Source organism: Enoplosus armatus, chromosome 14 (genome assembly GCF_043641665.1).
Source record: "Enoplosus armatus isolate fEnoArm2 chromosome 14, fEnoArm2.hap1, whole genome shotgun sequence".
In the NCBI taxonomy this organism is placed as follows: domain Eukaryota; kingdom Metazoa; phylum Chordata; class Actinopteri; order Centrarchiformes; family Enoplosidae; genus Enoplosus; species Enoplosus armatus.
Genome location: NC_092193.1, coordinates 14503271 through 14530433, shown reverse-complemented (window position 1 = coordinate 14530433; position 27163 = coordinate 14503271). Strand labels below are relative to the sequence as shown.

Sequence of the window (27163 nt, the reverse complement as noted above, 5' to 3'; positions counted from 1 at the left end):
CAATCATGTTGATAACTGCCACCAGTATTCATTTCTGTTTGACAGCAGTGAGTCATTGAGTAGAGTTGACCAGGCTCAAGGAGTCAGTGGTGAGGGGGGTGACAGATCTGTGAAATCAGACCTTCAGCTTGCCATTCCCCAGGGTGGGTTACACGGGATAAATATAACTCCGAAATCCCAGTTGAGCAAGAGCTACTCTGGTGTTGGCAGCAGCATCAGTCAGAGGCAACTTAAGCCTTAGCAGGAGGTTGGTTGGTGGCATGATGAAGTTTTTAGTTGGATGTCGGGCGGCAGTTATTGGTTTCATTAGCATTTAATCGTCAATGAAATGTAAGGAAATTGTGAAAACAAAATGCTGCAATTTCCTGGAGCCTAAGGCATTGTAATTAAATTGCTTGTTTTGTCCAAAACTCAGTCCAAAATCCAAAAGTAATAAATTAACTGACTTTCAAGACAAAAGAAAACAACTCCTCAAAGCCGCATCTAGGGCCAGTACAGTTAAAAGTGGGTTGGGGTCATAAAGAGAAGGAAAGTATTTGATCAGCTCAAATAAATACATTTTCGCCTCATTTTAGTGCTTATTATTATCAGTGTTCATTAAAAATGTTAACAAAAACACCCTCTAGAAGAATTACTGCGGTTGTCGAGAGCTATGGTGTGTCTCCTCCTGGGAATATCTATTGTAAATTCCCTTAAATATCAATGGGATCATATTACTGAATTTAATTTAAAACACTGAATAAGTTACTGCTTAAAGTCTTTATTGTCAGCACTGGTTGACACTCGTTCCTCCACTATGTGTTTGGGGGGGAAAAACTTTGATTTGACGCATTAACGTATGGGCTGTCAGCGCGAGTTGGGGGGAGGTAAACAAGATGGCGACAACCTGAGTGGTAAGAGTAACACGAAGAGTCAGAAAATTTAACTGATATCCTGCTAGACCCGAAGGAAACATTTACTTCACCAAGGGTGGACACACAAAGAGGAAATAAAACGTGCAACGGAAACACGAATCATATGGATCTAGGTGAGACCCGGTATCAGGAGTTAACTAGGTAGCTAAGCTAGCAGTTTACATTGGCATCTGAACGGCTTGCTAGCCAACGCAACTCGGGTTAGCTTGCGTTAGCTGGATGTATCTGGTTTGTTTCTCCGGTGTCGAATGCGGATTTGGATGTTATAGCTGATGTTTTGCTATTGGGTGAGCATATTGCAGTACAGTCGGAAAATTGTGCCAGTCACCTATATTGCCGCTGCTCCACCGGCAAATGAGATGAAGTTGGCTAACGCTAATCTTAACGTCAGGCAAAGTTGGCTAGCTAGCACTGCATAACCACCGTTAGCTACAGTTGTGTGACGACGTTTCGGTCATCATCCCCATTTGTCTACCGTTAGTCCTCATCTACATTGAATTAGTTGCCGCTGTTTTAAAGCAGGCTTCTGAATTAAAACCTGTAATGGTGGCTGAAGGTGTGCATATCGAGGAGCCACAAAGTGAGAGTTAATGTTGGCAAGCTAGTTCATTCAAGTAGACGTGCTATGTTAGCTTACCAGCTAGCTAATAGTTAACGCTCATAAATATATAGCTATATATTTCAGCGGAGCAACCAAAGTGTCAATAATAACCCACCTACTACTGTTTACTTAAAGTATTGTGCTAAATATGTTTTTATATTAATTGTAATCTCTTCGTGTCTGATGTGAACCGCACAGCAGAAAGGAAACCCAGTAAGGTTAACCGGTCAAGTGTTGATGTCTGGACAGATTGTTTACCAAAGAGGGCTAATTTCGTTCAGAAGCCAGCGAAAGCCATTTGTATATTTTCAATAATATTTAACTGACCCTTTTTTACAGGCACCGGGCAGTAAGAACCGTGGTGGCATGGAGGACACCTGAGGACGGTTGGACAATATTGGATGGTTCAGTCGACCTCGAGGAGCCGGGTGATACCAGAGACTGGGCTGATACTGCTGCATGTGTTTGGCTGTAGATCTGTGCTTGGATCTGGTCCTGTCCGGCTCTACACACATATGTATCCTGAAGACAACTATGCTGTTTAGCATGGACCCTTGACAGAAATGCTGTGCTGCATGGCCTTGAAGCAGGACTGGTTGCCTTTACCTAAGGCTGTATGGTGTTAAATTCATATAGAGGTGATCTAGAGTCAAGTGGGAGAAGTATAACATTTTAGAATCACAATTTCTCTCATTTCTGTTCCGCTGCACTTGTCACAGATGTAGTACAAAATGTACAGTATAAAGCACTAACTTGGCACAGGACCCAACAGGTTCTTCACCTCTGTTAGCACCTCTTAAGTAAAAAGAGCTCTAATGTTTACAAATTGGGATTGATACCTCACCTCCTCCATCGACTCTCAGGCCAGATAACTCCCTCTCCCATGTTCAGTATTTTGTAATTCATCTGTATTCCATCTTGTGGAATTAAAATTCTCGGCTCAGAGCTGAAAGGTTACCAGTGGATTACTTTCCAGCAATCATAGCTATTTGCGAACATTTTTGCACAGGAGGCTTAAGCTGTGGCTGCCATCAGTCATGAGTACCGGCGAGCTGCATCATCTTGACTATCTAAATGAAAATGAACTGATGGAGATGGATACTTTCATTCACCGCATTGACTCGACAGAGGTGATCTACCAGCCACGGAGGAAGAGGGCAAAGCTGATAGGAAAGTACTTGATGGGGGATCTGCTAGGTGAGGGATCTTATGGCAAAGTGAAAGAGATGCTGGACTCAGAGACACTTTGTCGCAGAGCTGTCAAAATTCTGAAGAAGAAGAAGCTGAGGAGGATTCCCAACGGAGAGGCCAATGTGAAAAAGTGAGTGTTTTTTGGGTTTGTCAACCTGCTTTGTTTGATCCTTAATGTGCCTTTCCTCTTCAGTCTGACTCTGGTTTAAGTCATAACACAAGTGTCACTGACCTGCACAGTCTGATTTAAGCATGCTAAGATGCAGAATCTTATCAGTTACAGATAGTCAGTTATCCTGAGAGACCGTAGCATTAGCTTGACTGTAATGCTTGATCTTAACGTGAGTTAATTAATTTGAATCAGCCCACTGAAAATGTCTTCTCTTACTACAGTCAGCTGGGTTTCTTATGACTGTGCCACAATGAGATGCCTGTCTAATTAACCATCACTCCATGTGCACAATTGTTAGCTTGCTTTCGACCTGCAATTCAAATATTTCACTTGAAATAGATGAAATTGATAGGATGTTTTGTTGTCTTTTTTTATTCTGACACATGACATTTCTGTGTTTAGAAAAAAGCAGCCATGATACCTTAGTTTCAGTACAAATACCAAAATAATAGTTTTTTGACTTTATACGAAAACCTTTTTTCTCATTTAACAAAATAAGCCAAACTTGTCAAATCCATCAGCATTTTGCACAGATAACTTTATATGTCATTTTGTTTCTGGTCAGAAGTGTGCTCTTTATAACCTGTAACCACACCCAACAGTGTGCACTCGGCACGCCCTAAATACATTTCTGCATCACTGCATCAAGGTGGGAACTCCAGTCACTTGAGGATAACAAAAAGCTTTTTTATCTTGTTTCAAAAACTTTGCCTGTATAGAAAAGTATTTAAAATTAAAAATGTTGATTCAAATCAGAAGATATCTGAAGAATATATGAAGAATATCAAGCATTCGGTGCCAACATTTAGAACAGGACAGCTTTCAACACTCACTGCAGCAGATTCCATTCAGTCAGTACTCAAAAGTGTTGACGTTCAGTACATATTCATACAAATGAGATAATAATTTGTATGGCTAAGTACTGAGTGGCTACCTGTGAAACTTATGTGACAACAGAGTTAAAATGTCCACAGGAAAGGAGGGGAAATAGAAGGATATACCTCTGCTTCATACAGTGAGTTTACATGCACTTAAATAAATGGGTCATTTCCAACCTTTTGCAATAACCCAGTTTTAAAAACATTGCATAGACATGAAATGTGGTTGCAGTAGTTGAGGTGAAGGAATATGGGAAACTTGGTTAACACAGTGAAGTGAAGTCTTTTCTAAAGAAGTAAAGCTAGTAATAACTATCAAAATCAGGGTATTGACTATTAAATATCTAGTATAGGAGAAAGCTTTTGGAAATCATTGGGAAGAATTTCTGTCAACAGTGTTGGTCTTTTGACTTTCTACATCTTCCTAACAGTTCTCTGTTTTAATTCCTTTGTGATTTGTCTGTCGTGTATATATATTCAAACTTTTTTTCTGCACTCCCCGTTTCCTGATGAGTGTCAGAGGTTTTAATCACACAGTAGTGTATTAAATATTACTCCAGCCTTTCGCTGCGGGCCTGCGCTAATTATAGAGGAAGCTTTAGAAAACTGTCAAAATGAGTTCATACAGACGGAAAGAAGAGCTGGCACGTTTTTAGGCCGTAGTCAAAACTGCTGCAGCATAACGATGAAAAGCCTGTGGTGACAGCTCAGTAAGAATAATTTTGTTGTGATTGTAGTAGTTTGTATTTATCAGATATCCAGACTAACTTTATGTATCCCAGAATATTGTATTGATCAGATAGACAACTTCGAGTTAAGAGATACCATATTTCCCCTTCTAAGTCTACAGTTAGTTAGCCATAGCACTGCCTTGCACTCGCGTTTTGAGAGCGCTAGCAGCCCAACTCCCCATTTATTAAGGTGCTGAAGGTGGGGGGGGAAATAGACTGTAAAACAAATTGGCAACCTTCTTACAGTTCCTGTAAAAATATTAATGTCACGTGGACGTTTTATTTTTCTTCTCATTTTCTTTTCAAAACCACTAAATAATTGACTGCTTAAGTATCCACCCCCTTTACAATGATTCACTTATCGTCACTGGTGCATTACACCGTCATAAGAAGACAAAAGAATATTTCAAGCATATCTGTAATGTTGTTATGTAAAACGTACCAATAAGGAGAAGCTCACAAGAACAGTTCCAAGACTCAACATCTAAGTAAGGTCAGACATAAGAAACTCTTTGTGAGAAGACCATTAAGAGACCTATTACGGCTCTGAATGGAGCTGCAGGGTTCTAAGACTGAGATGGTATACACTGTGCATGTTGTTTGGGTTGAACAAATCTCATATGACCACAAGGTAGAGGTTAAAACGAAACTGAGAGAAATCCTGGAGGGAAACCTACTGCTGTTTGCAAAAGTGCAAATGTGGAGGATTTTTATGTTACCGCGATACATAGACTCCAAACCTAAAGCCAAAGCTACACAGGAATTATTTAAGAAGAACTATGTTAATGTCCAGGAATCGAGCCTCAGTCACACCCAGAATTTGTGGCCAAACTTAAAATTGACACAGCCCACATGTTTTGCAAAGAGGAATGGTGAAAAAACGCCATGTTCAGATGTGCAAAGCTGATAAAGACATCAACATACACTCAAGGCTGTCAAAGGGGATGTGTAGTCCATGATTTTGTGTTTGCTATTTGTAATTATGTTGGATCAACTGGTCCAGATTGATTTTTACAAAAATGTTGATTGGTGTCAGAAATGTGAAATTAGTCATTCAAATTTTAAAAGTTAGGAATACAAAATGAACAATTTTAAGAGGGTGAATACCAGGCAGTGTACTGCAGATGGAAAGCTATTTCAATTTAAAAACTGGTCCCACTCCTACCTTGGCTTCTCTTTGCCAGGTACCTCATACCCTTTTTTGTTATATCATCCTGAAGTTGTCCCAAATATGTCTCATACCATAAATGATTTTTATCTTGTCCTGGGTGACAGGGTGGTTAGTCTGGAGCCCTGTTCAGGCTTTTCTTCTTTTCAAAGGTGTGTTTTGTTTTTTATCCTGGATATATTTGTATTTTTAGGACAAAGATGCCGTTGTAGACTACATGCTTGTGTCACTCTTTCCCCCCCCCCCCCCCCCCCTACATCTGTCTCACTTGGTGGAGGCCTTATGCTTTCCAGCTTGAGAAAGCTGGATCCTCGAGCCTGTAAAGACCTGTCTGTGCATGGATGCCATAGTAGCCCCCAGCCCCCCTATTCAGCCTCTGTTTAGCATTCCTGTCTGCCAAACACTTCCTGCTTTTACAGGGTTGCTATGGAGATGGGCATGCTCATACTGGCATTGATTGAGCAATGCCACTCCTGTTTCTACGGCAACACCTCAAGAATGCTCTGCCCTTGTTTGGAATGACAGGAGCGCACATGGACACACACACACACACACACACACACTCTAAACTAGACACAGACTCAGACCAGCACGGTGTAGGTCCAGGTTTTGTTGTTTATGTTGCCGCTGTGTGCCAGAGTGGCTGCCATATCGCTGAGTGCTGAAATCCTTTCAGCTCTGCAGCCTGCAGGCCTTGAACACACAAGGTCCATCGGCACACATCTGAACTCAGAGACTGCAGATGGACTGCAGCAGTCACTGTGCCTTAGTGGCAGCGCCGCCTCTGTTTTATTATTTGTTTTATGGAAATAAGCAGATGCAGCTCGGTTTGCTACGTTTCAGACGTCATCTGCTATTATTAACCTGAATAGCACAGATGATGTGTAGCTTTAAAATGAGGCTTTTCATTATGCCATAACATATTTTAATCAGTTTGTTTTTATGTGGCTATGAGGCAGCTATGTCTTTTTTCAAAGTGCAGTGATGCAGCAGTAACTGTTGTGTGTGCAGGCGAGAGACTGACTGACTCAGAATATGCATTTGTCTGTAGTAAGATTGCATATAAGGCAGAAGACTGACACGGCTCCAATGTGTTTTTTGTGAGATTGTGTTGAAGTAAAAAAAAAAGAAGACAGTTGATGCCTCGGCACTGTAGGGGCCATGAGAGTTTTATTTCTTTTTGTCACAGGCGCTCTTTACAGGAGGGGAATCAAGATTTTTATCTTCTACGATTCAAATATATTCAGAGGCCAGAAATGAAATTCTATTCCATTTTTGTCAGTCTGTAAGGTTGGTAACATTATGGTTCCTTCCGCCACACTAAATATGCAGTGTTGATGAAATGGTGAAGACAAAACTCTGCTGCGAGCACAGGGCCGTCATGATGTCAGACATGGAGGAGGGAAATTAATTTAACCAGCGCCATCATTTTGGATTTTATGATCTCCCAAGGAAGAAGTAACTTGACATGACTTAAACAGTGTCCACTCCTTCAGGGGCACAATTTTCAGGGTCTTGCTTCAGTGGGCTGTGCGGTAATACAGGAAAAGGATTTGCTCGTGTTTTTCATCCACTGTAGTGTAAAGCATGCAGATTTTTATGTCAACATTTTTATGCAACTGCTGCTAATTAAAACACATTACTGACGGTCTTATGCAGCAATGTGAACAATGTAGCAGTGAGACAAATCGTAATATTTGAATCTAAATCTAATTACAAGATTCCTAATTCCTAGATGTTAGGCAAAACCTCAGCATTTCCTCTGTGTGTGGATGTGGGTAGTCTGTCTAGGGAAGGCTGTGGTTTGTACTTTGTGCTCTTCCTATCCAGATCCAAATTCATTAGTGTCCCCACTCACAGCTCTCTGATGAATGTTGCGTCTCCTGGGGGTTTTGCCATGCTGGTGATTTAAACCTCTTCTCCTTGGGTAGCGAAGTGAACTGTCAGGTTATCTGTTTTCATGAGACTGTTGTAATTGACTGCTGCTGCACTCTGCTGCAGGCAGTATCGAGTCCTACACTATCATTCCTGCACTTCTGTTTTACATGACTCACCTTGTAGAACAGTCCCACATTTGTTTTTACTCTTAATTTAATGGATATGCAAATTTGGTTAGTGGTTGCTGAAGCACAGAACAGCAACTACTTTGAGTTGCAAACAATTATTGGCCCTGCTCAACAGCGTATTAGGAATGCCAGTAATGAAACCAATAACACGCTTGTGCTCAGGCTGTACAGTGCCATATTAGTGCTGTTGGGCTGATGCCCTACATTCACAGCAAATAAGGGCCAGTATTAAATGATGTAGCACTCCCTGTCATGTATATTAATTCATCTTTTGCATGTTTTTTGTTCTTGTGTCCATCTATAGGGAGATTCAGCTGCTAAGAAGACTCCAACACAAGAATGTGATTCAGTTGGTGGATGTGCTGTACAATGAAGAGAAGCAGAAAATATATCCTTCCGTTGCTAAATGAACGTGCATATGAGTCGGTTTCTTATATTTTAATGATTTTAGACAGTAAATGTTTGTTTGTTAGTTTATTTTAGTCTAAATGTTTCTATTCGTTAGTTATCAGCTTAATAATCGGCTCACTTTATTAAAGGATCTATTGGTTTGTTTTGGCAAATCCCCTTGACTCCTGACGTACGTATATGGTGATGGAGTATTGCGTTTGTGGGATGCAAGAAATGCTGGACAGCGTCCCAGAAAAAAGGTTTCCAGTATTTCAAGCTCACGGGTAAGTCTCTGTTTTTCTCTCCCCCTCTCTGCTCCCTCTCTGCCGTAGTCTCTCTGCTATATTTAGTTTGAGCCTCTCTGCAGCCATTGCTACGGGCCTAAGTTTAGATCCAAGACTGCAGGGCCTCTACTGTTACAATAACTGACCATAGATTGTGTGAATGTCTGGTCACTGCTAGAAATCCACTGAAGTTAAATGACAAAGTGATGAAGATTGATCTGACCACAGTGTTGAATTGTTTGATATGCCAATTGTTTGTCATAACTTATCGTATGAAGGAACACTTCCAGTCCTCTTTTAATTGTGTCCATCAATCTCTCCGTTTCTTGTTTTCAGGTACTTTTGCCAACTCTTAGATGGCCTTGAATATTTGCACAGCCAGGGAATAGTTCACAAAGACATTAAACCAGGGAATCTGCTGCTGACCACAGACGGGGCACTTAAAATCTCCGACCTGGGAGTAGCAGAGGTGAGCTCAGGCTGCAGCATAATGGTGTTTACCATCCAGGGGCCTTTTTTTTCTTTCTCTTTTACCATAACTACCAGATTTCAGCACATCCAACATCTACTAATTCCTATTTTTTGTAGATAGTGTTGCTTAGAAAGGAAATAACAACAAATTATCCAGTTATTTTATAATTAACATTTGTGGTTATAGATACAGAGAAACACAAACTCATTCTAATCTTATTTACTTTATATTTTTCAGGCCCTTCACCCATTTGCAGAGGATGACACATGTCGCACCAGTCAGGGCTCTCCGGCCTTCCAGCCTCCAGAGATTGCCAATGGACTGGACACCTTTTCAGGGTTTAAAGTGGACATTTGGTCTGCTGGAGTAACACTGTGAGTAGTCAGAGCCTCCGGTTGCCCACAAATCAGAGACTGCTTTAAATTTCATGATGGAAGATCTGACAAAATTAGATATTGGTTGCTTGTAGTACTTAAAGAGTGATCATAGAAAATGCATGTCCTTCTTTTTTAGGCTTGCTCAAAGGGCAGAGCAGCTGAAGTTAGTAGAGATTCACTTAAAAGACCTCCTGAATGATTTTCAGTCATCTCTCTGTACATCTCTTTGTACATTGACATGCCTGTGGACACATTTACACCCTGTTGTCCAACTCTACGCACCTAAAAAATACTGGTACTGGTCATTCTGTGCAAAGCTTAAAAGTAGGGTTTAGGTGAATGAATAGACACACTGTCTACAAGATACAGAGAGGATTGACAAGTAATGGGTGTATGTAGGCATGTTATACTGCTAGAAAAGGCCAGAGCTGTGGTTAAAATCCACCAGAAAGGTCTCTCTGAATTCATATGTAAAACATTAGATAAGTGCAACTGTTAACAGTGTCCCAGTTTATGATACACAGTATTTGTTGACTCCTACTTCCATCCATTCAGATACAATATTACAACGAGTCTGTATCCGTTTGAGGGGGACAACATCTATAAGCTATTTGAGAACATTGGAAAAGGAGACTACACTATTCCAGAGGAGTGTGGACCCCTCCTGTCGGACCTGCTGCGAGGTGAGTGTGGTATAAAGCTAAATGTTTTCACTACCTTTGTTAAAATGAATAGATTGTCATCTACTGTTATGGCAAAAATACGACGGTCGGTGAATCTGTCATGCCAATACCTTTTGTGAGAAAGTATTTGGTTAAAAGGTTAGGTTTTCTTCTGAGAGTTTGTGCAGTATTTCAGAAAAGGAAGTCGATTGGAGGTAAAAACTTTGAAATTGGTCAGGTACGTAGTGAACGCACTGAGAGACTGTGATGTTTTCAGTGTGCATCCAGCAGGTGGTGCTGTGACATTGAAAGTCACTGTCAACTTCTCAGAATGTGAGGCTTCCACCAAACTGTAGAAATCCCTCCAGCTGTTGACGTAGTTTCCATTGATCTGGAGCCAGCAGCAGAATACTAAACACTTCATATTCAGGCGTTGCTTTTCCCAAGTGGAATGCTGCAATGCTTCTGCCACTGGTGAAAACAAAAAAAAAAGAGCAGAGAGTCTTTTATAGTGAAACGTATAATCGGCTGAATGGCTGTAGACACCGAACAGAATGCTGGGAGGATTATGATTGCACCAACTAGTAAAACCCTTTAATAAATCTGAATGCTTAATTTTACAGCTTGTTATCCATTTTATCTTGTTATTTTACTTCTCTGTTTGAAATTACTTTGTCACATGGAGGTATTTTGAACAATGTCTCTTTCACAGTGAACTGAATGTTTAACTGTGAATAGGGGATGAAAAAACTGCCACATTCTGGTGCCTTTATAACTCATCAGACCTCCATCCCCCATTTTGTGTGAGCGTGTGACGTCTGTGTGTGATGACGCAGCACCTAAGAGATAGTCAGTCCATAATTACATGGTCTAAAATAAGCCCAGTGCCACAAAAGGTGTCCTTCAGCAGGCGCAGCACTACTATCAGCACTCTGCATGCTGCCCCTCTCTGCCTGCTGGGAGACAATTACATTATTAGGTCTGGATAGGCGCTGCATCACTGCTGCCTTATCACACTGACATTCTGCTTTTCCCACAGATTCAGCTCACATTATGATAATTAAGGGACAAAATCTTCATTACATTGGTACAGCTGTTCTGCTACTCATATTGATGTTTCCTTACTGTACCTCATTGACTCCTTAAGCTTTTCGGGATGCCTTGACACACAGTGATGAATGAGATTATTACTTTGATTAATTAATGTTCCTTGAATGAGTTTATCGTCTGTCTGCCGTTAGCTCACCCCCTCACTGCTGTGGCCTCCTACCAATTTGTGTTAAACACTCCACAGAAAGAGATGTGAGTGGAGAAATTGTTCAGGATTGTTGTGATTCAGTTGACCTTTACAGTGTTTGTTTTTCAGGAATGCTTGAGTACGACCCTGCGAAGAGGTTTTCCATACAGAACATAAGGCAACACAAGTGAGTGGGATTCAGTATATAGCATGCGTCATGTATCCTGATGAATGGCAGTCCTTTTGCCCTGCTACTATCAGCATATATCCTATTGAACAACAGCTAGAATTATAACATAATTAAAGGCTGATCTGTCATTTACATATCCGTTTCTCCCCGCCTGTCTCTTCCAGCTGGGTGCGTAAGAAACACCCTCCGTCTGAGCCCCCCGTGCCCATCCCTGCCAGCGCCGAGAGCAGGGATCCTTGGCGGAGTATGACAGTGGTGCCCTACCTGGAGGATCTGCACGGCTACACGGAGGAGGATGATGACGAGCTCTACGACGGCGAGGATGAGATCATATACACTCAGGACTTCACAGTGCCAGGTAAGCATGAGCTCAGACAGTTCTTACAGTTGAACTCGGGCTGGATTTAGATGTGTTTTTGTTGCTTTTTCACATTGTGCGGTATGAGAGCAATCAGGGATTAGTAAATGTCTTGGCTTGTCCTCTATTCTTTCGGTTTGATTTTTAGAAGATGAGTAGCTGTCTGTTTGTCTGTTGTCTCATTGTTAGCTACTTCCTCTTCTTGTATGACAACACTGAATCTTAGAAATGCATTACAGAACAGTGCCCAAACAACAACTGCAATTCTACAAAAAACCACTTCCTTGTGTCAAAAATGTGGTTAAAAATGTAGACTTACATCCACTTTTGACTAACCCACACTGAGCTGTGGCCTGTGACCAAAAGCCATAAAAGCAATAAAAACCATACTCATGTTCTCTTTACTGGAAAGTGAAAAGCAGCGACAGGAATTGTTCACTTTATATCTGCTCTGTACTTACACTGCTTGTACTCTCTTATTTCAGTAGTCTTTCCCCCAGTGATGCTTAGGCTCTGTGTTGTTTTAGTGGCTGGAAAAAAAACTTAAAGGAAACCACGGGATTCTGTGTAATCAGAGATCCAAAGACGGGAATAAACTGACCATTAAATATGTCTTTCAAAATGTCCAGCATAATTAAACACTATGTTGTTTTTGTTTTGTTTTTGTGGCTTACCCATTATATTATTTTCAGTCCGACATTACACAAAATGAAACTGTAATTTCCACGACTTCCTAAAACTGCAATACTATGAGGTAAATGAAGGCTTACCAGAAATGTCTCTGTTTATGTAGTTAGTATTGCGTGACATATCTTTATATCCAATATAATTTTCAATTGACACAGAAGCTGTGGTAGTGGTTGTTAGGATCAGTTAACATTTTTGACATTGATCAAAGACTTGGACTTAATGTACAGATGTGTCGATCTCATCCACACTTGTTGCAATTTTTCTGCCATTGTTTTTTTCATGAATGTAGGAAGATGACGTCCCCATTCTTAAACCCGCCTACTAAGCTCTGACGGGTTGACTGTTTCAACTGTTTACTTATTATTATTCGCTAAACAATGCTGAGATGTGGGCATAGATTCAGGGGTCTGGCTACATTTTATGTCAAAGTTTAATGTAGTTGTAGAAAATAGTAGTGAACTGTGTGTACAAACCTTATCAGAGTGTTGACTGACTTTGGGGTGAATAGATAATGACAGTATCTTTTATATTGGATTTAATGTGTTTCCCAACTCTTCTTTTATCCTTTTCCCCCAGAATTCAGATCCTTTATCTGTTGCTAGGCAACAGCCGGTAATAATAAATGCAGTAGTCGGTGTCAGTTATCTAGAAGTGGTGCCCAACATAAAAACCAAATGGAGCTGCAGAATGTGAATGAAGTGATCCAAAAATAGTCTGCTTGAAATGGTTTTGGTGTGGGAGTATGAATGGTTTTTCCAGGGCTCACTCCCACACATGCTGAGCACTGCCACTCACAGAATGCTTCATATGAATGAAATAATAGTGTGTACGCTAAATTAAACAACAGTTTGACCCGATGTTTCTCTCTAGCACGAACTACATCTCGCAGCTTTTAATATTCTCCTCTGTGTTGCAGTTTTTCCGAGCATCACAGCTACACATGCAGACACACACCTCATTAAGGTTATTTTTCACTCAGTGGATTTCCTGTTGTTGTAGGTTACTATTTCTCATGGCTATCTGACCTGACATTTTGCTGGTGCTGCTGACAAATTAGCTTTTTAAAGGTCCCCTCTCAAAAAACGTGTTTACAGTTTTTACAGCAGCAGCTCTGTGGTAATTTCACCCACAGTGCTCACGCTCCTGCTGTTACCCCACGCTCGCTCAATAAAGCAGCAGTCGAGTCAGCACTTGTGTGATGGATTTGTCTTGATGCCTAGTGTGTGTGTGTGTGTGTGTGTGTGTGTGTGTGTGTGTGTGTGTGTGTGTGTGTGTGTGTGTGTGTGTGTGTGTGTGTGTGTGTGTGTGTGTGTGTGTGTGTGTGTGTGTGTGTGTGTGTGTGTGTGTGTGTGTGTGTGTGTGTGTGTGTGTGTGTGTGTGTGTGTGTCTTTTTAGGACAAGTGGCCGAAGAAGATAGGGATCAGGGGCACGCTGACCACAGTCCAGCTCTAGCCAAGCCAGTTTGTGTGAACGGGACAGAGGGGGGATCTTTGAACAGCAAGGCCAAAGCCGAGCGCCGGTCCTCCTCCTCATCCAACCCCTCACGTAAAGGAGTCTCCACAGCCAGCAAGATCCGCAAGCTCTCCACCTGCAAACAGCAATGACCCCCTCCCCTTCCTCTGTCGGCAACAACCCGCCTGGTGAGTGTGTAGATTGTAACAAAAGCTCTACCTGAATTATGCTTCAGAACTGCTTAGAGGACACGTTTAAATACAGTAGAAAGAGAAAAAAAAGATTAAGATAAGCACCTAAGGAGAGCAGATGCAGCAGATCCAGATAAAAAGATAGGAGCGGTGAGATGAGAATGCATTAGAACAGACAGACGTAGAGATGAGTGTCAGGCAGGAGGAGGAGGAAAAGGAAACCAGAGAGGGGAGAGAGAATCTGTGTTGATATTCAGAAAGCAGCGCTCTGACTCACCACCACTCCCCAGGCAAACGCATGGGCGGTTTCCTATACAGTCACAAAAACTAGATCTGGACTGGTCCAGTCTTGGAGGGTTGCTTTTCTGTTCTCTGTTAGGGTGTATCTAGATTATATCCTTCCAGGGGTTCATCAGTGGCCGTCATTCAGGCCAAGAAGTGGGGCAGATCGATGCTGCGAGCGTACACACCAATTTAACAGGTTGTCATGCTCTCTTTCCAGTTACCACCCACAGTTTGCTCTTTCAGTCTCTCGCACATACGAACCACTCACGGCGTGAAGCTGTTTGTCATGGGTGCACTGCAGAGGAGATGCTGTGTATTAATTTGTTCAGGCGATGACTCACCCTGGATGAGATACAGTGGGCTATGAGATGTTCTCACCCTGTAGATGAGTCTTTCTGTGTCGACGGCACCAATTAGTACTGTCTTGTTATAATTTTATGATACTCGTTGAACTTGGGGACAAACTTGCTTTTTGCTCCACCAGACGTCTGTTATAATCTTTTTTTCCGTCTTGCTCCCTCTCAGGTTGATCTGTCCCCGTCCTTCTGTGTCCAGAGTCCTCACAGTTGTGAGAGAAACCTGCTGACGTTAATGCCCCCATACCTCCTTGGACCACCGGCCTGCAGAGTCTTTATGAAGATGCGGTGTGAGTGACGAGGAGGAGGAGGACAGCATGAAATGTTCTTTTTGCTCTGAGACTGAAGCACTGGCTGTGAAGATGGTGTTTTGTTTTTTCCCCCCCCCATATTTTGGCCTCTTTCACCTCCTGTCATCCAGAACTGTCATCTAGTCATTTCCCCTCTCCATCCTGTCCTCCTCCCAGGAGGACCAAGTGTTGCACCGGACGTTACAAACACCATCACCCCTGTATCCCACCCATCCACCTTCTGTTTCTTTGACTACCTTTGTTTTTACAGACCCCTAATGGCAGTTTTTAAGACACATTGTGATGTGTAAAAAAATTAAAGAGAAAAAAAAAATAACAAAAGTTATGAATAATTCTATATTTAAATCTATGATGAGAACAATTATGATAGTACTACCACCAACATAAAAAACTGCATGCTGTACAGAGCTGAAAGAAAGGGAAAGTGCTTGGTTTGTGGACAGACTGAAACCTTGAGATCCACCACTGACCTGTTCGGGATTTTTGATTTCCATTTAGGTTTTTTTTTCCTTTTTCCAATGAATATTTTTTAATTATTATTTATATAAAATATGTCCCAAACAGGCTGTTTTGTTGGATGATCCTTTCTGTTAAACCTTTGAGTTGAGCACATTTTTATTATGCAATACGGATGTTTGTTTATTATCATCATCATTATTATTTTACGTGTCCTTTACAAAATTAGATTTTGACAGGAATACTACACTGGTCTCTCTCTGATGTCCGCAGCTAGTTTGTAGTCAGATCCTAGAATATCAAGAGGCAATGCTGTTCAGCTGCAGGCGGCGTGTCGTCACAATCACCCAGTCGCCTGTTTTCCAGCGATGCTCTTTGTTGTGCCGATCACATCAGCGGGAGCCCTGCCCCCCTCTTACGCAGCCAGGCCCATCATCAGCCCTACGCTGGGAATAGATCAGAGAGCAGGTGAGTCACAACTCGGAGGGAGGGAGGGAGGGAGGGAGCAGCGCTGATCACGTCAGCAAGGTCGACAGAGAGGTTCTCCATTCAGCAAGACGCACGAGGAGCAACGCAGTGAGGACGAAGAGAGGCTGAAGAACATTTCAGCGGTATGATTAGTACATGAGGACACGTTTTGCTTCCTGCTCTCATGGTAATGATAGTTTTTGATCATTTTGACAGTACATCATCTCACATGAATCACATTACAACAGCATTGAATCATGGGTAGGGCGAAACGCTCATTTTTTCCCCCCTTTTTTTTTATTCAGAAAAATGTTCAGTCCAAAATGAATATGTTCCTCAGTTGGTCCCACAAGGTCTAGCCTTCGTCAAGGCTGCAAGACATTTGAATTTTCTGCACTAGTCAATAAAGCAGATGGTTCACCATGGATGAGGGCAAAGACATGAGTTTTATAAGAAGATCCCCGCACACATGTACCGTAGCTCAAACACCAAGTCTGTGTGATAGAAAAAGAAACAATCTGTACCTACCACTGCAGTTTCCCAGGTGACTGTCTTCATCACACATTGTAACATGTAGCAGTCCCCTCATGTTGAAGAAATACAATTCGACATGAATGCAGAACAAATTATTCACTTACATCCATTCTGGAAGAGGGAGTGGAAAGAAAGCTGTTGACATGTCAAGACAGATATCTGCAGAGTATTACTCAAAAGATTAAAGCTTACAATATTCTTTATTTTCTTAATGTCAACAAAGCCCATGAATGTTTGTTTGTCAGTTACTTTGTGACTTCCACAGTCTGTCTTTAGAAATGAATCACAAATATATGCTTGTTAATTGTTAGTTTGTGTCTTTTCATGGCATTTGTTGACAATAAGACAAAACAGAATATCACCTGACTTATCGTTTATTTAGTAATACAGAGTGAGTATATCCCGTTCTGCCGTGATGTGGGAGCAGGCAATGCCACTGCTATTCAGTTTCCACCTCCACTTTCACAGCCTCAACTCTCTTGTCCCTGGACCATCTGTCTAAAAGCCTGCGAGGCTCCTGTGTCACTTTGAGTATCATCTGTCAGTCTCCCCCTCAGCAGAGTCCCAGCAGTGATACAACACAACACTCGAGCCCACGGAAGCTCCTGAATACCACCTCCTTAATTATGATGAATATCAGGGACAAATGACTAACAGAAATCCTATAAAAATAGATGAAATATGAGTATAAAAAGTCTTGATGAACTCTGACACTCTGAGTATGCCTTCTGTTTTTAACTTTACGATATAGTGTGTGTATTCTCCAGATCTGCTGATATGGTGTTAATGAGAGAGGGATACAAGTGCTGAAGCATTATAATGTTTGTTTTATACATAGTGTTGTTCTTCCTATCGCCAAATATAGAAACCGCTAGCTTTCACGGAGACATTGAACCTCATGGTGATCGAGACAAGAAGGACACTTCAGGAGGATATGGTTTTAAAGTGAGAGAAATGGGCGACAGAAACTCCATCATTATCTTTCTTCCCATCAAAGTGCTTTTTGTTTTAAAGTTAAAACTGTACAGTATTCACATACACATTTGGACATACAGTAAGCATGCTTCAAATTCACAGTTAAGTCTGAAAATATTTAATTTTTCTAAAGATGGGTCTATATTTTCAAAGCTATGTAAGTGAATGCATTTGATTTTAAGAACAGTTACCAATTAAAAAAAAGGGGGGGGGCATCACATGTCACATGGCGTCACAGTGGAAATTAAGGTCTGAATGGAAATACTGGAAAAAAATTGGGCATCAAGAAGGTACTTCTGTCCTGTAGAATATATCTGTTCTGGTGCATCAGTTATCAGACTGTGTGTATTTTGAAGATTTGTCCAAATGTAAGGGACACAGCAATTGACCAAGTACCTATCATATTTTGTTTGAAGTGCTATAGACCATTTTGTTAAAGTCTGTCGTCTACAGACAATGGATTTGAAATAAAGTTGATGAAGAAGATGGCGTTGTTGACAGGTTATATGGGACTGAAGCCAGGTGAGGCTGTGTGAGACACAGTGAGCACACGCTCTGTTCCTCCCTGGCCGAGCTTCTCTGCACTGCGCAGGCGGCCGTAGAGCCTCTCTTCCACGGACACGACCAGCTTGTCTGTCAGGCTGCTCTCTGATAGAATAGCTTGACTACTGTTGTTGTTTCTGTTGTCGACCCTCGGATCCATGTGGCTTTTCTGTGCAGTCACAGTGGTCAAAGACTGGCTAGTTGTGCTTTCTGTGTCCTTTTTTGTGGAGACTTCACTAGTCGACCCTGTTGCGTCAGTGCCCTCAGAGGTTGCGTTGGCTCTACTTTCAGTGGCGTCCCCTGTAGCTCCTTCACTTGATAGGTCTTTGTTCTCTGTGCTCTCTTTGGCCGCTTCCTCGCAAGTGGCAACCTCACTGGCTTCTTCATCGGCAGCACTCGCAATGCGCGAGAGTGTGCTGTGATACCGGGTGTCCAGAGGGTAGCCGGCGCTGTCACCTCTCCGCAGCGGAGTGAACCTCTGCCTCTCCAAAGATGGGGAGTACCTACCTCCAGCGCCTGACCCTGGGTCGCTGTATTGCTTGTGTCTCTGCCACTGTTTCCGGAGATGAACTCTGGATCGGTGCCTGGAGCGCATCGGAGAATCCTGCTGGTCGAACCGCGGATCATGACGGAGGAACTCGTTGAAGAGAGCGTCCGTCTTCTCGTCAATGCTGTAGTCGCGGCGGCGGAGACGAGGTTGGTGAGGACTAGAGGGCTGTTGGATTGTCTTCATCAGTGGGGACATCAGCTGTGATTGTGATTCTGGAGGTTTCTGAGCATGAATTGATTTCAGAAGTTGATATGGTTCTTGAAGAATAAGAGACTGGCTGCCAGTTTGAGATCTTTCCTTTAGTTTCTCCCCTGTCTCTGTGCTGTCGGCCATCTGGTCTTCCAGCTCCTCCTGAAACAGCTTGGCCTCGATGCTCTCACACACCGAACCTTTTCTCCCAGAGCTGGTGAAGAACAACCTTCTCTCGGACGCCGTCTTCCCTCGAGGAGCTCCAGGAGTCCCAAAAAGGCGCATTTCCTCAGGGGCCCTGGATGGTGCTTCGATGGAGGCGTAGCCACTGTCCATCTGGAGGAGCTTACGGTTCCCTGCCTCACCCTCTCCTCCAGCTCCACTTCCCATCTCACTGTCCCCACCTGACGCCCCTCTGATTCCTCCCTCTGACACCTCTCCCTCCCCTTCTCCTTCAGGCTCATCGTCCAGGTCTTGGGACAAGCAGCTGTCCAGGCCAGAACGAGCTCCTGCACCGCCGAGGGATGAGACGCTGTCGGCATCACTGCGGATGGACTCCCGATCTGTGCTGCTTTGGTCTGAGGAGGCGTATTGCTCCAGAGAGGCTCGCAAACTCCAAATGTCTCTGTACAGGGAGGGAGGAGCCTCCGAGCTCTCCTGGCGAATCATGAAGGAAAGAGATGAGCCTGAGTCAGCCCTTTGTCTGGCCTCAGCTCCCAACACCACCTCATCTCCATCATCTACCTCTGTCTCACTCTTTTTCCTCACATCTGATGTCATGCAGTCTGTCTTTGTGTCTTTAGTTTCCCTTAACATATCTTCAAAACTTGTATACTTGTAAACTTGTACTTCCTGTATTGCAGCTTCTTGTTGTGCCCCAAACAAGTCGTCATCTTCTACAGATTCTAGCTCGACTGCCGCTGCTTCCCTTCTTGTAATTGCACCAAACTTTGTTTCCTTTTCTACTCCTGTTCCATTTTCTGTGGCCTCCTCTTGCCTTTGGGTGCAACAATCATTTGTTGGCGAACAGAGATCCTCTCTTCTGGCACTGCTGCCACCACCGACCTCCACCATGGCCTCCAGTTTTAGCCTGCGCAGATGGAGAACATTCAGTTAATCAACAAATCTGGGAATTTCCTTGTGCAAATCAGGGGATTATGGGGAGGGATGTACCTGCTGAGGAATACTGAGGACTGAGGTGCAGTGGCGGGGTGAGACAGAGACTCTGCAGAGAGGGACTGGAGGCCACTGGTCTGGATGGGAGTGTGTGGGAAAGATTCAATGGCCTCATCTCGGAAAGGAGAAGAGTCGTCTTCGGTGTGATCAGTGGTTTCACTTGCTGCTCTCTGTCTCTGGAAGGGCCTTCTCTTGGGGGATCCTGGAAGAAATTCACATGAAAAGACAGTTGTCTACTTGATGTTTTCACCCTTTCACCTTTTTTTTTAATTATGATGCTATTCTTTCTTTTAAGTTAGACAAAGTTAGAGAAGTTCCACAAATGTAAGCTTATTCATCCATTTATGACATTTATCCAAACCTTTGGCATCTAGGCTGGCAGCCCGGTGACTGCTATCAAACTTCCACCTCCTGAAGTAAGGCCCTGCCCCCTCCAGACTGGCATGGCGCCGCAGTTTAGAGAAGAAATGAAGAACTGAAGTCTGGCCCGGAGCTTGAGTCAACTCTCCTCTCATCCCCCTTTCGCTCTCGGCCTCTCCCCTGTCCCCGACAGCCTCCATCTAACAGAAGAGATGAAAGGAGAGGAGGATGGAGGAAGGTGATGAGAGATTAAGGAGGGTTTGAGGCAGACGAGCTGAGATGGATCGTGACGGGCAGAGGCAAAGCCCTCAGGGGACAGCAGTTTGTCATATTGTCACTCAGTTGCAGTGATGACTGATGTCACAGTGCATCAGTAGGTTTGAGGCTGTGGCAGCTGCTTTTCACAGCTCTGTTTATGTGTGATACAAGTGGATCAATCCGCACTGAAGAATCTGTCTGTGCAAATGTATTTCTGGCCAAACAGCGTGACTGCAGGCTTAATTACAATTTTACTGCAAAAAACAATGAGTGATTTGCATATTTTGAGGAAATGTGTTCTTTTCATCTTAACAAAAAAATGTTTCAAGCAGGAACTTTGCTAAAAATGTCAGCTATGATTTAAAACCTTTCTCACAGACAGTCCTCAGACCCTTAAATGTTGCTGTTTCAGTAGCAGCTAGACTCCAGGATTAAAGAATTGGTTTGTTTGAGAGAAAAAATGTTGTGTGTAAGTGATAAAGCAAACTACAGCATGCTAACATTTCTCACAAAGACAATGCTAACATGCTGATGTTTAGCAAGTATGTTCATCTCAGTTTAGCATGTTAGCATGCTAACATTTGCTAATTAGCACTAAACACAAAATACAGCTATTAGTTTTGCAGGTAAACTCGAGGTAAACTGAAGTACTGGACAAATAAAGGTTTTGGCCTGATGATGGTACTTGATGAAACGCTGAGGGATCAACCAAGTTATTACAACTCGTCTTGAGGGAGACGATGAATATAAGTTTCTTATACTATACTCTACTAGTAGTTTTCAAGACCTCACGGTGGCATTAGAGTAAAGGTCAGAAGATCAGATTAGAGTCCATTGTCTAGGAATCATGAATGTCTGTACAGAATTTCATGGTTATCCATCCAGTAGATGTTGAGATATTTCAGTTTGGACCGACCAACCAACAGACCAACATTGCCATCCAAAGAGCGATGACGCTATATATATAATGACCACTTTATAACTGTCAATACAAAGTGGGAAATGGTGAAACTCACTGTCTGGGACCGTGTGTGCTGTGTTTTCATGGCTGATGAGGCCTGCCTGGGGCCCTGGTCCAGGATGGTGGAGTGGTGCGGGTCTCCTGGCAGACCACCACTGATGCTCTGTCCCATCCAGTCAGGGTGTCTCCTCTCAGAAGGCTGCAGAGAGAAATCAACACAGGTTAGAGACAAGAAAACAAACCTGATTTGTGAGACAAATCACACCCAGTCTCATGCTACCTGGTAGATGGTGAGGGGCAGTTTGGGAGCTGCAGCCTCACTGATGTTGACGGTGCTGCTCTCTGTTGAGTCGCACTCCATGATGGTGAGGATCTTCAGGTCACACGGGGCCGGAGGCAAGTGAAGGTGGGTCAGCCGGGCCTTCTTCAGGTGGTGGAAGTCTCCCTCAGTCAGAGTGTACCTGAGAAAGAGGACAAATCATCTAATCTAATTCCATCAACAGCGTATCAAAATAACAATTAAAAAATTCACCTGAGCTCAGATGAACAGTACCTGCGTCCTTTGTCCTGAGTCGTCTTCTCCTGTTCATAAAGTGCAGATTCATTAAAGGAGACTCTGCGGCCAGTGGACCCAGTGGAGACGAATCGTTCTGTCTCTCCATCGTGACAGCTTGAAGCTGAGAGAGCGTCTGATTCATCCAGATGAATGGTGATCTCTGAGTGACAAAGAGGACAAACCAAGGGAGAGAAATAATGGAGTTGGTGACGACAGTTGGCCAGAACACGTGTACATGTATGAACTTTTAAAAGAAATGCAGCTCTGACCTTGGGTAGGCTGAGAATCCTCAGCATAGGTGGTGTTTGTCTTCTCAAGGTCATCGCTGGCTCTGAAAGAGTGAAATGAGTTTTACGCCTCGTCACATCGCAGCTTTCACTTTCATAATCAGTACAGCTTTAATCCACTGCTGTCACAATCACGTTGGCTCCTGTAATCCCCGTGTGTTTGCAGACCAGTAGCCAAGCCGGTGTGTCACTCAGCCGGTCTCACCCACCTGGAGTAGCGTCGTCCACCCATGCAGCAGCGGTGACAGAAGAGGAGCAGCAGGGAGAGCAGGACCAGCGTCCCCCCGGCGAAAACACTCAGCAGCACCAACAGCAGCACATAGTTCTCCACCTGGCCCGCCGACACAGGCACATCCTGAAGAAGAGCAGCCAAAAAAAAACGGTTTGGGACCCCTGCAGTAGCACATTCAGTCAAATACTGCTGTATACTTCTACTTCACTTTAAACATCTTGGGACAATGTTGGAGATAAGTGTTCTCACTTGATCATGTTTCCCTCAGATTGTTGTGTTGTATAGATCCATAAATAAACAAAAAACCTAAATTTCAGAGGGAAATACTGTTTATACTTTCAACTACATTTGACAGCTAAAATTAAGATTTTACATACAAAAAAAAAATCTAATCACCTTATAAAACATGAAGGATATATAGCAGTTAAAATGAGCTCCTCCTCCACCACGTCCTGCTTACATGGCAATGCATTAATAATAGTAAGAAGATATTAAAACATATATTACAGTGTCATGTCTGCCAGTGGCCACCCAACCTTATAAGCTTGTTATAGTTAACGTCTTAACGTAAAGCTGCTTATGCTTCCTGCAGATATGAAGCAACGTTAGCATTGGAGTCGTCACTCTGTCAGATATTCCCTCTCCTTTTAAACTGCTGTTGCTGTAGCTTCTAGTTTTGAATGCAGGGCTTGTGTTTATATATACTGTGTTATTTCTACTTTTACCACTGGATCCCAGAGCTCAGTTTATCTGTCATATACTGAATAATTTATCTACGTAGATGACAATTTCTTTCAGGAGGATTTACCAAATGACAGAATATAATTTGTCCTGTTAACAGCTGCCCCGTGGTTTCTGCCATCTTCTTCTTCTGTTCTCTCTCTCTCAAGATATTTTAGAGACAAGCGACGGTGACAAGAATGGCATGAACCAACCAAATACCAAACCAAAAATGCTCCGTGCAGTGATCCTGAACCACTTTTCCCACCTCACCAACACCCACACACATGCACACTGATCACATTAAAGAATAATGCTGACAAGAATAACATTTTAAAATATATCATGCGACAAAACCAATATCTGCTGAGCCCTGGTGCTCCCTGTACTCTGTTATTGTTTGCGCTGCACAGCATACATTTTATTTCCACTGCTTGTATTCAAATGGCATTGCAGGGAGGCCATAACTCATTCCTTTAATAGCACAATAATGCAGAAGCTTACATATCTGTGTTGTCATGTTTTGTTGTTGCGAGCGCGGTGGCTGCATTCGTCCTGCTGGGACAGTAATTGATTCTTCTCTCTTTGAGCTTTGCAGCAATGAGGAATCTCTTTGTCGCATTACGCTGTCAGATAAGTGCCGTAATATTTAATAAGGAGTGGAATTAACACTGAAAGACTTTCTTAAGTCCCGGCCTCCTCCCAGTGATTCTTATCCACACACACCCACACACACTCATATACATCCTGCCTGCTAACACACACACACACACACACACACACACACACACACACACACACACAGACAGCACAACTGCCCTCTTCTCTACTCTCTCTGATTAATACTCTCAGTCTTGGCTGAGTGAGCCTGGGGATGCTAATCGAAACGTCAGCGAGACCCTTAATTCAATTTCCCAGCTTTTCTCAATGAGGGGGAAATGAGGCCTCCACATGCTAAAAATGGAAATCGGAGGAGGAAGAGGAGGAGGAGGAGGAGGAGGATGCAGACGCACATGAGCAATCCCCACACCAGACTTTCCTGGCTCTTCTTCCGATGTCAGTTTCAAAAGAGAGTGAAAATAATTGGGCTCTTTTTACCGCCACAAATGGAATATTCATCCATTGCAGCATTTAGCGTTATATATAAAATGTTAAAGGTTGTCAGTGTGCGCAGTGCCGAAGGAAACCATGGAGTGGAGGAGCTCCTCAGAGTACAGACCGCCTTTAGATGATGATGACCTTAACAGGAGCGGCAGCAAGGTCATTACAGCAAAAACCCAAAATCTGCTGCTGTCTGGATGTACAGACACTCGAGTTAAAATGCCCTTTATGAGATGTTTCATCCGACAATCAGTCAGAAACCCAAAATTATTCCGTTTCACATGAGACAAAGAAAAGCAAATCCTCACATCTGGAGAAGCAGAGAATGTTTGACATTTTGATTGAAAAATGACTTGCAGATACATTTTCTGTCAATTATTAGAAAACAGAGGGTATGTGTGTGTGTGTGTGTGTGTGTGTGTGTGTGTGTGTGTGTGTGTGTGTGTGTGTGTGTGTGTGTGTGTCATAAAGAGCACAAAACAGCTGATTTTATGGTGACTCTGCTTTCACTGTAAATGGTTAGGGTACTTCCTTGAGAGAAAGCAATCAATCAATCTGTGTCAACTTCGATCACAAGCTCAATCTGACAGCAGCAAGTCGCTGCTGAACAGAAGAAGCTGTTATTTTCTACTCATGAAACCAGAAAAGGTTGACGATTACGTGCATTACAGCAAATGAAAACACTTCTTTTTTCCCCCTTTTCATTTAGCCTCAAACCTGCTTCAGGCCGGAACATGTTAAACTAAGTCTCATGTCACACAAGCAGTATATTTTTACATTCATTAGATGCTGTAGTGGCCTACATTCAGCTGAAGCCTATGGGGAGATACAGTATAATGGGTTTGAAGGTGTCTGTATGTGTGTCTGTGTATGAATAACAGCTCCATCACAGCATAATAGCAACATGCACACCTTGATACACCCACAGTTACATATGAGTGTGTGTATGTGTGTGCAGCACACACATACACACACAGTTTGTCAGAGCATCTGTAGCTTAATGAAATCTGCTGTTTTTACAAGCTCAGCCAAACAGGACGAACAACACAATCAATCAGATGGAGCAGCGAAGCCCCACATTTCAAACACACTGTAGAGGAAAACGACAGTTGATTCTCCCTCCACACAGACGAGCTTTAACTGTCCGATAATCACCGCTGCTGGCTCAGATACACCCCCCCCCCCCCCCCCCGTGAAGGTGTGGAGCGCATGTGTTGATGGTGTTGGACAGAGTGAGGGGCGAGTGAGGGGCAGACACAGCAGTTACTCACAGTGGAGTTCTCAGTCAGACTTGTCAGAACAGGCAAATCATTGCTCATGGTCCAGGTCAGCGTGAGTGAACCCTGCAGAGGAGGGAGAGAGTGAAGTCAGACAGAGCTGCCGCTTCAAAGTGCAGAGAATTTAAATGATGACGTGAACAAATGCAGTGAAAATGAACTGACAAATGAACTTGAACAAGTGTTTATAGCCAAATGCTGGTGTATCTTATTCCTCTGTTGTCGAGCTCTATTGTTGTTTAAAAACTGTTAAAAACACGTCAGTGAGCACCAAAAGTGTATTAACCCACCATACTGAAATGTTACTGTAATGTTGAACCATTGTGTTCTCAGTTCTACTCAGTCCCAGTTTGTAATGAAGGCTTTCTGTCCCAATTTAATGTTGTCATCAATCCAAAGCAGAGATAACCCTGATGGTTATATTCTCACACATTACAAATCTCAGAACAACAGAAAATGTTTTCACGGCCTGAACAGAACTCCTCACGACGAGTAAACTCATCTTCTTGTGTAAAATTACTGTAATGTCCCCTTAACATACCAACGTGACATAAACCTAGCTGTCGTCTGGACTGAGTGCTGTGCATCAAACCCTAATGTGTCTAAAGATTCACTTTAGACCTCCCGAAGATGGACTATTACAGCACAAGACTCCCTGACAATAAACTCTCCTCTCGGTCTCTGGACTACAGTCTGTAAAATTAGACTCTGTGAGACAGAAAGAAAAAGGCGGTGCAGCTTGTGTAACATCAGTCCACGATAGCATTCCTTACACACACTGGTAACACATTCCCTCACCATGTGAGAGTCATATTTTATGTAACATCTCATACATACCAGCAGCTCAAGGTAACTACGAAGCTCTGAATAGCAGGAACACACCAACAACAGAGAACCACACACACACACACACACACACACACACACACAGATGCATGTTGAATTCTGGACTCTTTACTTTAAGACCTTTATTTAGCATTTCTAAATGATATTATATAAACATTTAATGAATGGTTTAACGCACTATAATGTAAGCAGATATAGGGACATAAGTGTTTATTAATGTACGATATTTATCAACAATGATAACTTCTCCTATGACGACATATTTTATATTATTACATCTGTGTTTTACTGTATTATTATTCTTTATCTGTTTATACAGCAGCCTCCACTTATGGGTGGAGTTATAGTTGATAACAAATACATTAATAAACACTTAAATCTACATTGTAGTGTGTTAATATAAATAAATATAAACAGGGAGACTTAAAGTAAAGTGTTTAAAGTGTGATTTTAATAAAAGAAAATAAAACTGTGATTTCAGACTAGATTCTGCCTGATTTTTTGTTGTGACGTGATCACAGTCACCCTGATGTGACAGATGTGGTGAAAACATCTGTCTCCTCTTCGCTGATTGTATAACAAACAGTTAAAATGGTTTAAGGCCTCCTTGCAGAGGAATTAAATGACATGGTCATGTGCAATAGATTGTTCAAGGTCTTAAAAACGTCCATGCTGGCAGTCTTACATTTTCCTTTTCT

At 42.7% G+C, this 27163-nt stretch overlaps 2 protein-coding genes across 3 annotated transcripts; one reads left to right on the top strand and one right to left on the bottom strand.

The window, feature by feature from the left end:
* Positions 1–885: 885 nt before the first annotated feature.
* Positions 886–15541, top strand: stk11 (serine/threonine kinase 11). 2 transcript variants are annotated; one of them, XM_070918958.1, is made up of 11 exons: positions 886–1027; positions 1855–2836; positions 8026–8109; positions 8306–8395; positions 8732–8864; positions 9105–9241; positions 9800–9927; positions 11273–11330; positions 11498–11691; positions 13777–14021; positions 14835–15541. In XM_070918958.1, the coding sequence occupies exons 2-10, from the start codon at positions 2553–2555 to the stop codon at positions 13983–13985; spliced, it is 1317 nt and encodes a 438-aa protein (XP_070775059.1). In that variant the 5' UTR covers positions 886–1027; positions 1855–2552; the 3' UTR covers positions 13986–14021; positions 14835–15541. The 2 variants fall into 2 exon arrangements, with proteins under 2 accessions (XP_070775059.1, XP_070775060.1); XM_070918959.1 differs by lacking the exon at positions 886–1027 and adding an exon at positions 1166–1201.
* Positions 15542–17911: 2370 nt separating this feature from the next.
* On the bottom strand, positions 17912–25661 carry LOC139296409 (voltage-dependent calcium channel beta subunit-associated regulatory protein). The gene is made up of 9 exons (XM_070918808.1): positions 25614–25661; positions 22499–22644; positions 22272–22327; positions 22000–22162; positions 21727–21907; positions 21502–21645; positions 20229–20427; positions 19865–20069; positions 17912–19781 (listed from the first exon to the last, which is right to left on the bottom strand). Exons 1-9 carry the CDS (start codon positions 25659–25661, stop codon positions 17912–17914), a joined length of 3012 nt encoding a protein of 1003 aa, XP_070774909.1.
* Positions 25662–27163: the final 1502 nt, after the last annotated feature.